The sequence below is a fragment of the Oncorhynchus keta genome, chromosome 35 (genome assembly GCF_023373465.1).
Source record: "Oncorhynchus keta strain PuntledgeMale-10-30-2019 chromosome 35, Oket_V2, whole genome shotgun sequence".
Taxonomy (NCBI): Eukaryota; Metazoa; Chordata; class Actinopteri; order Salmoniformes; family Salmonidae; genus Oncorhynchus; species Oncorhynchus keta.
The window spans coordinates 5,055,786-5,071,632 of record NC_068455.1 but is presented as its reverse complement, the minus strand read 5'-3'; the positions used below and the strand labels follow the sequence as shown (position 1 = coordinate 5,071,632).

The following is a 15,847-nucleotide window of genomic DNA, read 5'->3' as shown; positions in this document are numbered from 1 at the left end:
GATCAGGTTGGTTCCACCAGGCTAGGTTATACCCTGGACATTATATGGTGATCAGGCTGGTTCTACCATGCTAGGTTATACCCTGGACATTATATGGTGATCAGGCTGGTTCCACCAGGCTAGGTTATACCCTGGACATTATATGGTGATCAGGCTGGTTCCATCAGGCTAGGTTATACCCTGGACATTATATGGTGATCAGGTTGGTTCCACCAGGCTAGGTTATACCCTGGACATTATATGGTGATCAGGCTGGTTCCCACCAGGCTAGGTTATACCCTGGACATTATATGGTGATCAGGCTGGTTCCACCAGGCTGGGTTATACCCTGGACATTATATGGTGATCAGGCTGGTTCCACCAGGCTAGGTTATACCCTGGACATTATATGGTGATCAGGCTGGTTCCACCAGGCTAGGTTATACCCTGGACATTATATGGTGATCAGGCTGGTTCCACCAGGCTGGGTTATACCCTGGACATTATATGGTGATCAGGCTGGTTATACCCTGGACATTATATGGTGATCAGGCTGGTTCCACCAGGCTGGGTTATACCCTGGACATTATATGGTGATCAGGCTGGTTCCACCAGGCTAGGTTATACCCTGGACATTATATGGTGATCAGGCTGGTTCCACCAGGCTAGGTTATACCCTGGACATTATATGGTGATCAGGCTGGTTCCACCAGGCTGGGTTATACCCTGGACATTATATGGTGATCAGGCTGGTTCCACCAGGCTAGGTTATACCCTGGACATTATATGGTGATCAGGCTGGTTCTACCATGCTAGGTTATACCCTGGACATTATATGGTGATCAGGCTGGTTCCACCAGGCTGGGTTATATCCTGGACATTATATGGTGATCAGGCTGGTTCCATGAGGCTAGGTTATACCCTGGACATTATATGGTGATCAGGCTGGTTTACACCAGGCTAGGTTATACCCTGGACATTATATAGTGATCAGGCTGGTTCCACCAGGCTAGGTTATACCCTGGACATTATATGGTGATCAGGCTGGTTCCACCAGGCTGGGTTATACCCTGGACATTATATGGTGATCAGGCTGGTTCCACCAGGCTATGTTATACCCTGGACATTATATGGTGATCAGGCTGGTTCCACCAGGCTGGGTTATACCCTGGACATTATATAGTGATCAGGCTGGTTCCACCAGGCTAGGTTATACCCTGGACATTATATGGTGATCAGGCTGGTTCCAGCAGGCTGGGTTATACCCTGGTCATTATATGGTGATCAGGCTGGTTCCACCAGGCTGGTTATACCCTGGACATTATATGGTGATCAGGCTGGTTCCACCAGGCTGGGTTATACCCTGGACATTATATGGTGATCAGGCTGGTTCCATCAGGCTAGGTTATACCCTGGACATTATATGGTGATCAGGCTGGTTATACCCTGGACATTATATGGTGATCAGGCTGGTTCCACCAGGCTGGGTTATACCCTGGACATTATATGGTGATCAGGCTGGTTATACCCTGGACATTATATGGTGATCAGGCTGGTTCCATCAGGCTAGGTTATACCCTGGACATTATATGGTGATCAGGCTGGTTCCATCAGGCTGGGTTATACCCTGGACATTATATGGTGATCAGGCTGGTTCCACCAGGCTAGGTTATACCCTGGACATTATATGGTGATCAGGCTGGTTCCACCAGGCTGGGTTATACCCTGGACATTATATGGTGATCAGGCTGGTTCCACCAGGCTAGGTTATACCCTGGACATTATATGGTGATCAGGCTGGTTCCACCAGGCTGGGTTATACCCTGGACATTATATGGTGATCAGGCTGGTTCCACCAGGCTATGTTATACCCTGGACATTATATGGTGATCAGGCTGGTTCCACCAGGCTAGGTTATACCCTGGACATTATATGGTGATCAGGCTGGTTCCACCAGGCTGGGTTATACCCTGGACATTATATGGTGATCAGGCTGGTTCCACCAGGCTAGGTTATACCCTGGACATTATATGGTGATCAGGCTGGTTCCACCAGGCTGGGTTATACCCTGGACATTATATGGTGATCAGGCTGGTTCCACCAGGCTAGGTTATACCCTGGACATTATATGGTGATCAGGCTGGTTCCACCAGGCTGGGTTATACCCTGGACATTATATGGTGATCAGGCTGGTTCCATCAGGCTGGGTTATACCCTGGACATTATATGGTGATCAGGCTGGTTCCACCAGGCTGGGTTATACCCTGGACATTATATGGTGATCAGGCTGGTTCCACCAGGCTGGGTTATACCCTGGACATTATATGGTGATCAGGCTGGTTTACACCAGGCTAGGTTATACCCTGGACATGATATGGTGATCAGGCTGGTTCCACCAGGCTAGGTTATACCCTGGACATTATATGGTGATCAGGCTGGTTCCATCAGGCTGGGTTATACCCTGGACATTATATGGTGTTCAGGCTGGTTCCACCAGGCTGGTTATACCCTGGACATCATATGGTGATCAGGCTGGTTCCACCAGGCTGGGTTATACCCTGGACATTATATGGTGATCAGGCTGGTTCCATCAGGCTAGGTTATACCCTGGACATTATATGGTGATCAGGCTGGTTCCATCAGGCTGGGTTATACCCTGGACATTATATGGGGATCAGGCTGGTTCTACCCTGGACATTATATGGTGATCAGGCTGGTTCCACCAGGCTATCAAGGCTGTTATACCCTGGACATTATATGGGGATCAGGCTGGTTCTACCCTGGACATTATATGGTGATCAGGCTGGTTCCACCAGGCTAGGTTATATCCTGGACATTATATGGTGATCAGGCTGGTTCCATCAGGCTAGGTTATACCCTGGACATTATATGGTGATCAGGCTGGTTCCACCAGGCTAGGTTATACCCTGGACATTATATGGTGATCAGGCTGGTTCCACCAGGCTAGGTTATACCCTGGACATTATATGGTGATCAGGCTGGTTCCATCAGGCTAGGTTATACCCTGGACATTATATGGTGATCAGGCTGGTTCCACCAGGCTGGGTTATACCCTGGACATTATATGGTGATCAGGCTGGTTCCACCAGGCTGGGTTATACCCTGGACATTATATGGTGATCAGGCTGGTTCCACCAGGCTGGGTTATACCCTGGACATTATATGGTGATCAGGCTGGTTCCACCAGGCTGGGTTATACCCTGGACATTATATGGTGATCAGGCTGGTTCCACCAGGCTAGGTTATACCTAGGACATTATATGGTGATCAGGCTGGTTCCACCAGGCTGGGTTATAACCTGGACATTATATGGTGATCAGGCTGGTTCCACCAGGCTAGGTTATACCCTGGACATTATATGGTGATCAGGCTGGTTCCACCAGGCTAGGTTATACCCTGGACATTCTATGGTGATCAGGCTGGTTCCACCAGGCTAGGTTATACCCTGGACATTATATGGTGATCAGGCTGGTTCCACCAGGCTGGGTTATACCCTGGACATTATATGGTGATCAGGCTGGTTTCCACCAGGCTAGGTTATACCCTGGTCATTATATGGTGATCAGGCTGGTTCCCACCAGGCTAGGTTATACCCTGGACATTATATGGTGATCAGGCTGGTTCCACCAGGCTAGGTTATACCCTGGACATTATATTGTGATCAGGCTGGTTCCACCAGGCTAGGTTATACCCTGGACATTATATGGTGATCAGGCTGGTTATACCCTGGACATTATATGGTGATTAGGCTGGTTCCACCAGGCTAGGTTATACCCTGGACATTCTATGGTGATCAGGCTGGTTCCACCAGGCTAGGTTATACCCTGGACATTATATGGTGATCAGGCTGGTTCCACCAGGCTAGGTTATACCCTGGACATTATATGGTGATCAGGCTGGTTCCATCAGGCTAGGTTATACCCTGGACATTATATGGTGATCAGGCTGGTTCCATCAGGCTAGGTTATACCCTGGACATTATATGGTGATCAGGCTGGTTCCATCAGGCTAGGTTATACCCTGGACATTATATGGTGCTCAGGCTGGTTCCATCAGGCTAGGTTATACCCTGGACATTATATGGTGATCAGGCTGGTTCACACCAGGCTGGGTTATACCCTGGACATTATATGGTGATCAGGCTGGTTCACACCAGGCTAGGTTATACCCAGGACATTATATGGTGATCAGGCTGGTTCCACCAGGCTGGGTTATACCCTGGACATTATATGGTGATCAGGCTGGTTCTACCATGCTAGGTTATACCCTGGTCATTATATGGTGATCAGGCTGGTTCCCACCAGGCTAGGTTATACCCTGAACATTATATGGTGAACTCAGTGATCAGGCTGGTTCCACCAGGCTAGGTTATACCCTGGACATTATATGGTGATCAGGCTGGTTCCACCAGGCTAGGTTATACCCTGGACATTATATGGTGATCAGGCTGGTTCCACCAGGCTAGGTTATACCCTGGACATTATATGGTGATCAGGCTGGTTCCACCAGGCTAGGTTATACCCTGGACATTATATGGTGATCAGGCTGGTTTACACCAGGCTAGGTTATACCCTGGACATTATATGGTGATCAGGCTGGTTCCATCAGGCTAGGTTATACCCTGGACATTATATGGTGATCAGGCTGGTTCCATCAGGCTAGGTTATACCCAGGACATTATATGGTGATCAGGCTGGTTCCATCAGGCTAGGTTATACCCTGGACATTATATGGTGATCAGGCTGGTTCACACCAGGCTAGGTTATACCCAGGACATTATATGGTGATCAGGCTGGTTCCATCAGGCTAGGTTATACCCTGGACATTATATGGTGATCAGGCTGGTTCCATCAGGCTAGGTTATACCCAGGACATTATATGGTGATCAGGCTGGTTCCATCAGGCTAGGTTATACCCTGGACATTATATGGTGATCAGGCTGGTTCCATCAGGCTAGGTTATACCCAGGACATTATATGGTGATCAGGCTGGTTCCATCAGGCTAGGTTATACCCTGGACATTATATGGTGATCAGGCTGGTTCACACCAGGCTAGGTTATACCCAGGACATTATATGGTGATCAGGCTGGTTCATACCAGGCTAGGTTATACCCTGGACATTATATGGGGATCAGGCTGGTTCCACCAGGCTGGGTTATACCCTGGACATTATATTGTGATCAGGCTGGTTCTACCATGCTAGGTTATACCCTGGTCATTATATGGTGATCAGGCTGGTTCCACCAGGCTAGGTTATACCCTGGACATTATATGGTGATCAGGCCTGGTTCCATCAGGCTAGGTTATACCCTGGACATTATATGGTGATCAGGCCTGGTTCCATCAGGCTAGGTTATACCCTGGACATTATATGGTGATCAGGCTGGTTCCATCAGGCTAGGTTATACCCTGGACATTATATGGTGATTAGGCTGGTTCCACCAGGCTAGGTTATACCCTGGACATTCTATGGTGATCAGGCTGGTTCCACCAGGCTAGGTTATACCCTGGACATTATATGGTGATCAGGCTGGTTTACACCAGGCTAGGTTATACCCTGGACATTATATGGTGATCAGGCTGGTTCCATCAGGCTAGGTTATACCCTGGACATTATATGGTGATCAGGCTGGTTCACACCAGGCTAGGTTATACCCAGGACATTATATGGTGATCAGGCTGGTTCCACCAGGCTGGGTTATACCCTGGACATTATATGGTGATCAGGCTGGTTCTACCATGCTAGGTTATACCCTGGTCATTATATGGTGATCAGGCTGGTTCCCACCAGGCTAGGTTATACCCTGAACATTATATGGTGAACTCAGTGATCAGGCTGGTTCCACCAGGCTAGGTTATACCCTGGACATTATATGGTGATCAGGCTGGTTCCACCAGGCTAGGTTATACCCTGGACATTATATGGTGATCAGGCTGGTTCCACCAGGCTAGGTTATACCCTGGACATTATATGGTGATCAGGCTGGTTTCCACCAGGCTAGGTTATACCCTGGACATTATATGGTGATCAGGCTGGTTCCATCAGGCTAGGTTATACCCTAGACATTATATGGTGATCAGGCTGGTTACATCAGGCTAGGTTATACCCTGGACATTATATGGTGATCAGGCTGGTTCCACCAGGCTAGGTTATACCCAGGACATTATATGGTGATCAGGCTGGTTCATACCAGGCTAGGTTATATCCTGGACATTATATGGTGATCAGGCCTGGTTCCATCAGGCTAGGTTATACCCTGGACATTATATGGTGCTCAGGCTGGTTCCATCAGGCTAGGTTATACCCTGGACATTATATGGTGATCAGGCTGGTTCCATCAGGCTGGGTTATACCCTGGACATTATATGGTGATCAGGCTGGTTCTACCATGCTAGGTTATACCCAGGACATTATATGGTGATCAGGCTGGTTCCACCAGGCTAGGTTATACCCTGGACATTATATGGTGATCAGGCCTGGTTCCATCAGGCTAGGTTATATCCTGGACATTATATGGTGATCAGGCTGGTTCCACCAGGCTAGGTTATACCCTGGACATTATATGGTGAACTCAGTGATCAGGCTGGTTCCACCAGGCTAGGTTATACCCTGGACATTATATGGTGATCAGGCTGGTTCCACCAGGCTAGGTTATACCCTGGACATTATATGGTGATCAGGCTGGTTCCACCAGGCTAGGTTATACCCTGGACATTATATGGTGATCAGGCTGGTTCCACCAGGCTAGGTTATACCCTGGACATTATATGGTGATCAGGCTGGTTCACACCAGGCTAGGTTATACCCTGGACATTATATGGTGATCAGGCTGGTTCCATCAGGCTAGGTTATACCCTGGACATTATATGGTGATCAGGCTGGTTCCATCAGGCTAGGTTATACCCTGGACATTATATGGTGATCAGGCTGGTTCCATCAGGCTAGGTTATACCCTGGACATTATATGGTGATCAGGCTGGTTCCATCAGGCTAGGTTATACCCTGGACATTATATGGTGATCAGGCTGGTTCCACCAGGCTAGGTTATACCCTGGACATTATATGGTGATCAGGCTGGTTCCACCAGGCTAGGTTATACCCTGGACATTATATGGTGATCAGGCTGGTTCCACCAGGCTAGGTTATACCCTGGACATTATATGGTGCTCAGGCTGGTTCCAGCAGGCTAGGTTATACCCTGGACATTATATGGTGATCAGGCTGGTTCCATCAGGCTAGGTTATACCCTGGACATTATATGGTGATCAGGCTGGTTCCTTCAGGCTAGGTTATACCCTGGACATTATATGGTGATCAGGCTGGTTCCACCAGGCTAGGTTATACCCTGGACATTATATGGTGATCAGGCTGGTTCCGGCGCCGACTGAGATGGCCGCCTCGCTTCGGCGTTCTAGGAAACTATGCAGTTTTTTGTTTTTTACGTGTTATTTCTTACATTAGTACCCCAGGTCATCTTAGGTTTCATTACATACAGTCGAGAAGAACTACTGAATATAAGATCAGCGTCAACTCACCATCAGTACGACCAAGAATATGTTTTCCGCGACGCGGATCCTGTGTTCTGCCTTACAAACAGGACAACGGAATGGATCGCTTGCAGCGACCCAAGGAAACGACTACGAAAAAGAGGGAAACGCGGCGGTGTTCTGGTCAGACTCCGAAAAAGGGCACATCGCGCACCACTTCCCAGTATTCTTCTTGCCAATGTCCAGTCTCTCGACAACAAGGTTGATGAAATCCGAGCAAGGGTGGCATTCCAGAGGGACATCAGAGACTGTAACGTTCTTTGCTTTACGGAAACATGGCTTACTGGGAAGACGCTATCCAGGGCGGTGCAGCCAACGGGTTTCTCCACGCATCGCGCGGACAGAAACAAACATCTCTCTGGTAAGAAGAGTGGCGGGGGCGTATGCCTCATGACTAACGGGACATGGTGTGATGAAGGAAACATACAGGAACTCAAATCCTTCTGTTCACCTGATTTAGAATTCCTCACAATCAAATGTAGACCGCATTATCTTCCAAGAGAATTCTCTTCGATTATAATCACAGCCGTATATATCCCCCAAGCAGACACATCGATGGCTCTGAACGAACTTTATTTAACTCTTTGCAAACTGGAAACCATTTATCCGGAGGCTGCATTCATTGTAGCTGGGGATTTTAACAAAGCCAATCTGAAAACAAGACTCCCTAAATTTTATCAGCATATCGATTGCGCAACCAGGGGTGGTAAAACCTTGGATCATTGTTACTCTAACTTCCGCGACGCATATAAGGCCCTGCCCCGCCCCCTTTCGGAAAAGCTGACCACGACTCCATTTTGCTGATCCCTGCCTACAGGCAGAAATTCAAACAAGAGGCTCCCACGCTGAGGTCTGTCCAACGCTGGTCAGACCAAGCTGACTCTACACTCCAAGACTGCTTCCATCACGTGGACTGGGACATGTTTCGTATTGCGTCAGATGGGAATATTGACGAATACGCTGATTCGGTGTGCGAGTTCATTAGAACGTGCGTCGAAGATGTCGTTCCCATAGCAACGATAAAAACATTCCCTAACCAGAAACCGTGGATTGATGGCAGCATTCGCGTGAAACTGAAAGCGCGAACCACTGCTTTTAATCAGGGCAAGGTGTCTGGCAACATGACTGAATACAAACAGTGCAGCTATTCCCTCCGCAAGGCTATTAAACAAGCTAAGCGTCAGTACAGAGACAAAGTGGAATCTCAATTCAACGGCTCAGACACAAGAGGCATGTGGCAGGGTCTACAGTCAATCACGGACTACAAGATGAAATCCAGCCCAGTCACGGACCAGGATGTCTTGCTCCCAGGCAGACTAAATAACTTTTTGCCCGCTTTGAGGACAATACAGTGCCACTGACACGGCCTGCAACGGAAACATGCGGTCTCTCCTTCACTGCAGCCGAGGTGAGTAAGACATTTAAACGTTGTAACCCTCGCAAGGCTGCAGGCCCAGACGGCATCCCCAGCCGCGCCCTCAGAGCATGCGCAGACCAGCTGGCCGGTGTGTTTACGGACATATTCAATCAATCCCTATACCAGTCTGCTGTTCCCACATGCTTCAAGAGGGCCACCATTGTTCCTGTTCCCAAGAAAGCTAAGGTAACTGAGCTAAACGACTACCGCCCGTAGCACTCACTTCCGTCATCATGAAGTGCTTTGAGAGACTAGTCAAGGACCATATCACCTCCACCTAGACCCACTCCAATTTGCTTACCGCCCAAATAGGTCCACAGACGATGCAATCTCAACCACACTGCACACTGCCCTAACCCACCTGGACAAGAGGAATACCTATGTGAGAATGCTGTTCATCGACTACAGCTCGGCATTCAACACCATAGTACCCTCCAAGCTCGTCATCAAGCTCGAGACCCTGGGTCTCGACCCCGCCCTGTGCAACTGGGTACTGGACTTCCTGACGGGCCGCCCCCAGGTGGTGAGGGTAGGCAACAACATCTCCTCCCCGCTGATCCTCAACACGGGGGCCCCACAAGGGTGCGTTCTGAGCCCTCTCCTGTACTCCTGTTCACCCACGACTGCGTGGCCACGCACGCCTCCAACTCAATCATCAAGTTTGCGGACGACACAACAGTGGTAGGCTTGATTACCAACAACGACGAGACGGCATACAGGGAGGAGGTGAGGGCCCTCGGAGTGTGGTGTCAGGAAAATAACCTCACACTCAACGTCAACAAAACTAAGGAGATGATTGTGGACTTCAGGAAACAGCAGAGGGAACACCCCCTATCCACATCGATGGAACAGTAGTGGAGAGGGTAGCTAGTTTTAAGTTCCTCGGCATACACATCACAGACAAACTGAATTGGTCCACTCACACTGACAGCGTCGTGAAGAAGGCGCAGCAGCGCCTATTCAACCTCAGGAGGCTGAAGAAATTCGGCTTGTCACCAAAAGCACTCACAAACTTCTACAGATGCACAATCGAGAGCATCCTGGCGGGCTGTATCACCGCCTGGTACGGCAACTGCTCCGCCCTCAACCGTAAGGCTCTCCAGAGGGTAGTGAGGACTGCACAACGCATCACCGGGGGCAAACTACCTGCCCTCCAGGACACCTACACCACCCGTTGTTACAGGAAGGCCATAAAGATCATCAAGGACATCAACCACCCGAACCACTGCCTGTTCACCCCGCTATCATCCAGAAGGCGAGGTCAGTACAGGTGCATCAAAGCTGGGACCGAGAGACTGAAAAACAGCTTCTATCTCAAGGCCATCAGACTGTTAAACAGCCACCACTAACAGTGTGAGTGGCTGCTGCCAACACACTGTCATTGACACTGACCCAACTCCAGCCATTTTAATAATGGGAATTGATGGGAATTATGTAAATATATCACTAGCCACTTTAAACAATGCTACCTTATATAATGTTACTTACCCTACATTATTCATCTCATATGCATATGTATATACTGTACTCTACATCATCGACTGCATCCTTATGTAACACATGTATCACTAGCCACTTTAACTATGCCACTTTGTTTACTTTGTCTACACACTCATCTCATATGTATATACTGTACTCGATACCATCTACTGTATGCTGCTCTGTACCATCACTCATTCATATATCCTTATGTACATATTCCTTATCCCCTTACACTGTGTATAAGACAGTAGTTTTGGAATTGTTAGTTAGATTACTTGTTGGTTATCACTGCATTGTCGGAACTAGAAGCACAAGCATTTCGCTACACTCGCATTTAACATCTGCTAACCATGTGTATGTGACAAATAAAATTTGATTTGATTTTTCAACCATGCTGGGTCATTTATGAACATTTGAACATCTTGGCCACGTTCTGTTATAATCTCCACCCGGCACAGCCAAAGAGGACTGGCCACCCCACATATGCTCTCTCTAATTCTCTCTTTCTTTCTCTCTCTCTCGGAGGACCTGAGCCCTAGGACAGTGCCCCAGGACTACCTGACATGATGGCTCCTTGCTGTCCCCATTCCACCTGACTGCTGCTGCTCCAGTTTCAACTGTTCTGCCTTATTATTATTCGACCATGCTGGTCATTTATGAACATTTGAACATCTTGGTCATGTTCTGTTATAATCTCTACCCGGCACAGCCAGAAGAGGACTGGCCACCCCACATAGCCCGGTTCCTCTCTAGGTTTCTTCCTAGGTTTTGGCCTTTCTAGGGAGTTTTTCCTAGCCACCGTGCTTTTACACCTGCATTGTTTGCTGTTTGGGGTTTTAGGCTGGGTTTCTGTACAGCACTTTGAGATATCAGCTGATGTACGAAGGGCTATATAAATAAATTTGATTTGATTTGATTTGAAATAAATTTGATTTGATTTGATTTGATTTGATTTGAGGCTAGGTTATACCCTGGACATTATATGGTGATCAGGCTGGTTCCATCAGGCTAGGTGTCACAACGGTACTTCTATCATAGGAGTCGAGGGAGACTCTGGCAACAATGGAGGAGGTGTCACAAGGATACTTCTGTGGCATGACACTTTTATTCTGAGGTCTTGCCTGACAAGCTGTAAAAACAGCAAGTGAAAAGTGAATGAAATTATTTTTAGTTGGTCGCTAAAACCATTGCAATCACATTACCTCTTCTCCTTCTGGTAGGTCTCTGGCATCTGTTCATGACCATTGCAATCTGGCATCTGTTCATGACCATTGCAGTCACATTACCTTTGCTCCTTCTGGTCATCTGTTCCTGACAAGGGGATAAATCTGGCACCCAACTGTGCACTGTCTGACAGAAAAACAGGGTTGACGATTGTCTACATCCCTCAAATATAATCATAGCTCGAGAAATGAGAGAAATCTCATTTGGAAGCTACTTCTATGCGATGTAGACTGACTGGCTCGAGATTGGAAATACAATGACATTGCTAAAGTAGACAAATAATTAGTAGGAAACAACATTACCATATGATGTTGTCAAATGTATTTTTAAAAAGATGGCCATGTTTCCATTACTGTTACTAGCAAATTGCTAGCAATGCTAATGTTAGCTAGCTAAAATACGGTGGTTCCATTCATCTTAGTTAGCTGGCTAAAGTTCTACTGCATCTGAAGTCAATCTGGGGACCTCACAACGATGATAAAAGGTTTTCTTACTAAGTATTCTTCTCTCTTTAAAAATATATATATTATCGTGTTTCCAAGCCAAATCCGAGTATTGAGACAGGCTAACGTGAGCTATCTAGGTAGCTAGCTATTTAGGTAACTCTAGCAAGTTGGGTAGCTGGCTAGCTAACGGCAGCTATGCTAACGATGATAGTGATAATGATTATCATAATAAATACAGAACAAAAATATAAACGCAACATGCAACATTTTCAACGATTTTACTGAGTTACAGTTCATATAAGGAAATCACTCAATTGAAATAAATAGATTAGGCCCTAATCTACGACTGAGCAGAGGTGCAGGTGTGGGTGGAGCCAGGCCCAGACAATCAGAATCAGTTTTTCCCCACAAAATGAATTACTCCTGAGCACCCCACTCACCCAGGGGATCCCGCTGGTGAAGAAGCCAGATGTGGAGATCCTGGGCTGACGTGGTTACACATGGTCTGCGGTTGTGAGGCCAATTGAACATACCCTGCCAAATTCTCTAAAACAACGTTGGAGGCGGCTTATGGTAGAGAAATTAACATTCCTGCAGTCAGCATGCCAATTGCACACGCCCTCAAAACTTGAGACATCTGTGGCATTGTGTTGTGTAACAAAACTTAACATTTTAGAGTTGCCTTTTATTGTCCCCCAGCACAAGGTGCACCTGTGTAATGATCATGCTGTTTAATCAGATTCTTGATATGACACACCTGTCAGGTGGATTATTGTGGCAAAGGAGAAATGCACACTAACAGGGAGGTAAAGAAATTAGGGCGGAAAATTTGAGAGAACTAAGCTTTTTGTGCATATTGAACATTTCTGCAAACTTTTATTTCAGCTCATGAAACCAACACTTTACATGTTGTGTTTACATTTTTGTTCATTATAGCTACATAACCAGCCCTTTTCTATGCACCATCCCCCTACCCCCCCCTGTCTCCTACACCCAGGCTGCTGTGGTCAGAGAGAGATCGTAAATTCCTGGAGGAGATTATCTCCTCATGGCCACAGTATAGAGAGAGAGTAGAGTTTTCATAGAGAACAAAGGAATTTCTTCCACCTCACAGAACTTGAGGTCCGAACAACATTTATGTTCTGGAGAAGGTATAAAAGATCGGTAAAGAATCCAGCTACGAACTGGTCCGTTTGGTACAATTTTTTTAAACACATGGGAGACGATACGGCCACATTACCATAATGCTGTTTATACAATAGCTTCAGATATGAGGCTTACATCTAATTGTTGTACAGGATGATTGAGGAAGGATTAAACTATTTGTGAAATTATGGGATGCTATGTAATGATGTAATGTGAGAGAATTGTATTTCTGTGTAAAGTTTCACTTAAGTCACTGGCACGCCCCCATGAGCACAGTTAGGACCTGGTGTCATGAGACAGCCTTTTCTGCTCTTCCAAATAAAACTCCCACCGTGAGAATTTCTCAACAGACCATGTTTCTCTCAATTACGAGAGGACAAAGGTTGCAGACCAGCTTACCTCGATAACGAGAGGGGCAAGGTTTGAGTAGATGGCAGAATCTTTTAACCATCCTATGTGGTTAAACTCTTAGACTATCGATGCTGACAGAATAAGAACAAGTCTTTGATATTAATTACTAGTCTGCAGCTAGGAATTCGGTATCATTGAACGCGAAGAACGACAACCCCCGAAACATCCATTCTATAACGATATGAATGAATGTCACTCTGAGAGAGAGAGAGAGAGACCCGACGACACACTGAGCGTAAATATATGTATTGATTGCAATTGTTCCTGAATGAGTGAGTGTTCATGTGAAAAGGATTAGCATTTCAATTGTTATTATTATCATCTGTGTGTTGTCTTATCTCAGTTGACCCCCACTTTCCTTTTGTACACCTAGCCGCGATGCCGGTTTATCCCACTAGGGAAACTCGTTATCATTTCCTTGTAACTATCTACTGTTTGTTTATGCATTTCTGTGAATTACTTAGTTAGTAAATACATTATTTAAGACAATTGATGTATGCATGACTCATAGTGAAGACTGGGTTCGTGCAGATAACCAACAATTTACAACGTTTGGAATGAGACTAACGTGAGGTAAAATAAAGAATAAGTCATTAATCAGAAGACTAATTGATCAGATATTAAAATATCTGAAAAGTTATATTAGGAAAATTATAACTTTGTAATCTGAATATTTTCCTTGGTGCCCCAACTTCCTAATTAATTACATTTGCCTGATTAGTTCATCACGAAATGCTAATTACAGAGAATCTTTGATAAAAACTATACGTCTTCAGTTAATGATCGTAAAGACACGACTTAGTTAAACCTCTGTCAGACTCTGCTAGTATGACTTGGTGTTGTGGGTTAGCTAGTAAACCTCTGTCAGACTCTGCTAGTATGACTTGGTGTTGTGGGTTAGCTAGTAAACCTCTGTCAGACTCTGCTAGTATGACTTGGTGACTTGGGTTATCTAGTAAACCTCTGTCAGACTCTGCTAGTATGACTTGGTGTTGTGGGTTAGCTAGTAAACCTCTGTCAGACTCTGCTAGTATGACTTGGTGACTTGGGTTATCTAGTAAACCTCTGTCAGACTCTGCTAGTATGACATGGTGTTGTGGGTTAGATAGTAAACCTCTGTCAGACTCTGCTAGTATGACTTGGTGATGTGGGTTAGCTAGTAAACCTCTCTCAGACTCTGCTAGTATGACTTGGTGACTTGGGTTATCTAGTAAACCTCTGTCAGACTCTGCTAGTATGACTTGGTGACTTGGGTTATCTAGTAAACCTCTGTCAGACTCTGCTAGTATGACTTGGTGTTGTGGGTTAGCTAGTAAACCTCTGTCAGACTCTGCTAGTATGACTTGGTGTTGTGGGTTATCTAGTAAACCTCTGTCAGACTCTGCTAGTATGACTTGGTGTTGTGGGTTAGCTAGTAAACCTCTGTCAGACTCTGCTAGTATGACTTGGTGTTGTGGGTTAGCTAGTAAACCTCTGTCAGACTCTGCTAGTATGACTTGCTGTTGTGGGTTAGCTAGTAAACCTCTGTCAGACTCTGCTAGTATGACTTGCTGTTGTGGGTTAGCTAGTAAACCTCTGTCAGACTCTGCTAGTATGACTTGGTGTTGTGGGTTAGCTAGTAAACCTCTGTCAGACTCTGCTAGTATGACTTGGTGTTGTGGGTTAGCTAGTAAACCTCTGTCAGACTCTGCTAGTATGACTTGGTGTTGTGGGTTATCTAGTAAACCTCTGTCAGACTCTGCTAGTATGACTTGGTGGCGTGGGTTATCTAGGCTGGTGCTTGCCTGGTTGTTTTTTTTAACCTACAGTACATAGTAATCCAGAATGATCCAGTCAGGATGCAGTCTATTGGCCTCTGCTTGCCTGTCTATCTGCCCCTTTTTTAGCCCAGTTTTGCCGTACCTCATTCTCCTCCAACTAATGACACTTTCTCCATCCTCCTAGATTCTTCATCATCAAAGACAGTTTCCTGCTCTACTATGCGGAGAATGAGAAGAGAAGCTTCGAGACCAACAAACACTTTAACATCCACCCCAAGGTGAGCTTTACTCAACATGGTGCATGTGTTAACCTCAAAAGGTCTGCAATATTCTCACATTATATCTCATATGTATGATGACGTGTGTGTGTATATATATATATATATATATATATATACCACAACTATGAGAA

General features: G+C 46.2%; 1 protein-coding gene across 1 annotated transcript in view; it reads left to right on the top strand.

The window, feature by feature from the left end:
- LOC127915622 (pleckstrin homology domain-containing family D member 1-like) overlaps nucleotides 1-15,847 on the top strand; it is a 38,368-nt gene that overhangs the window by 7,363 nt on the left and 15,158 nt on the right. The window contains 1 exon segment of the mRNA XM_052495842.1: nucleotides 15,620-15,713. Coding sequence (XP_052351802.1) covers nucleotides 15,620-15,713 — 94 coding nt within the window.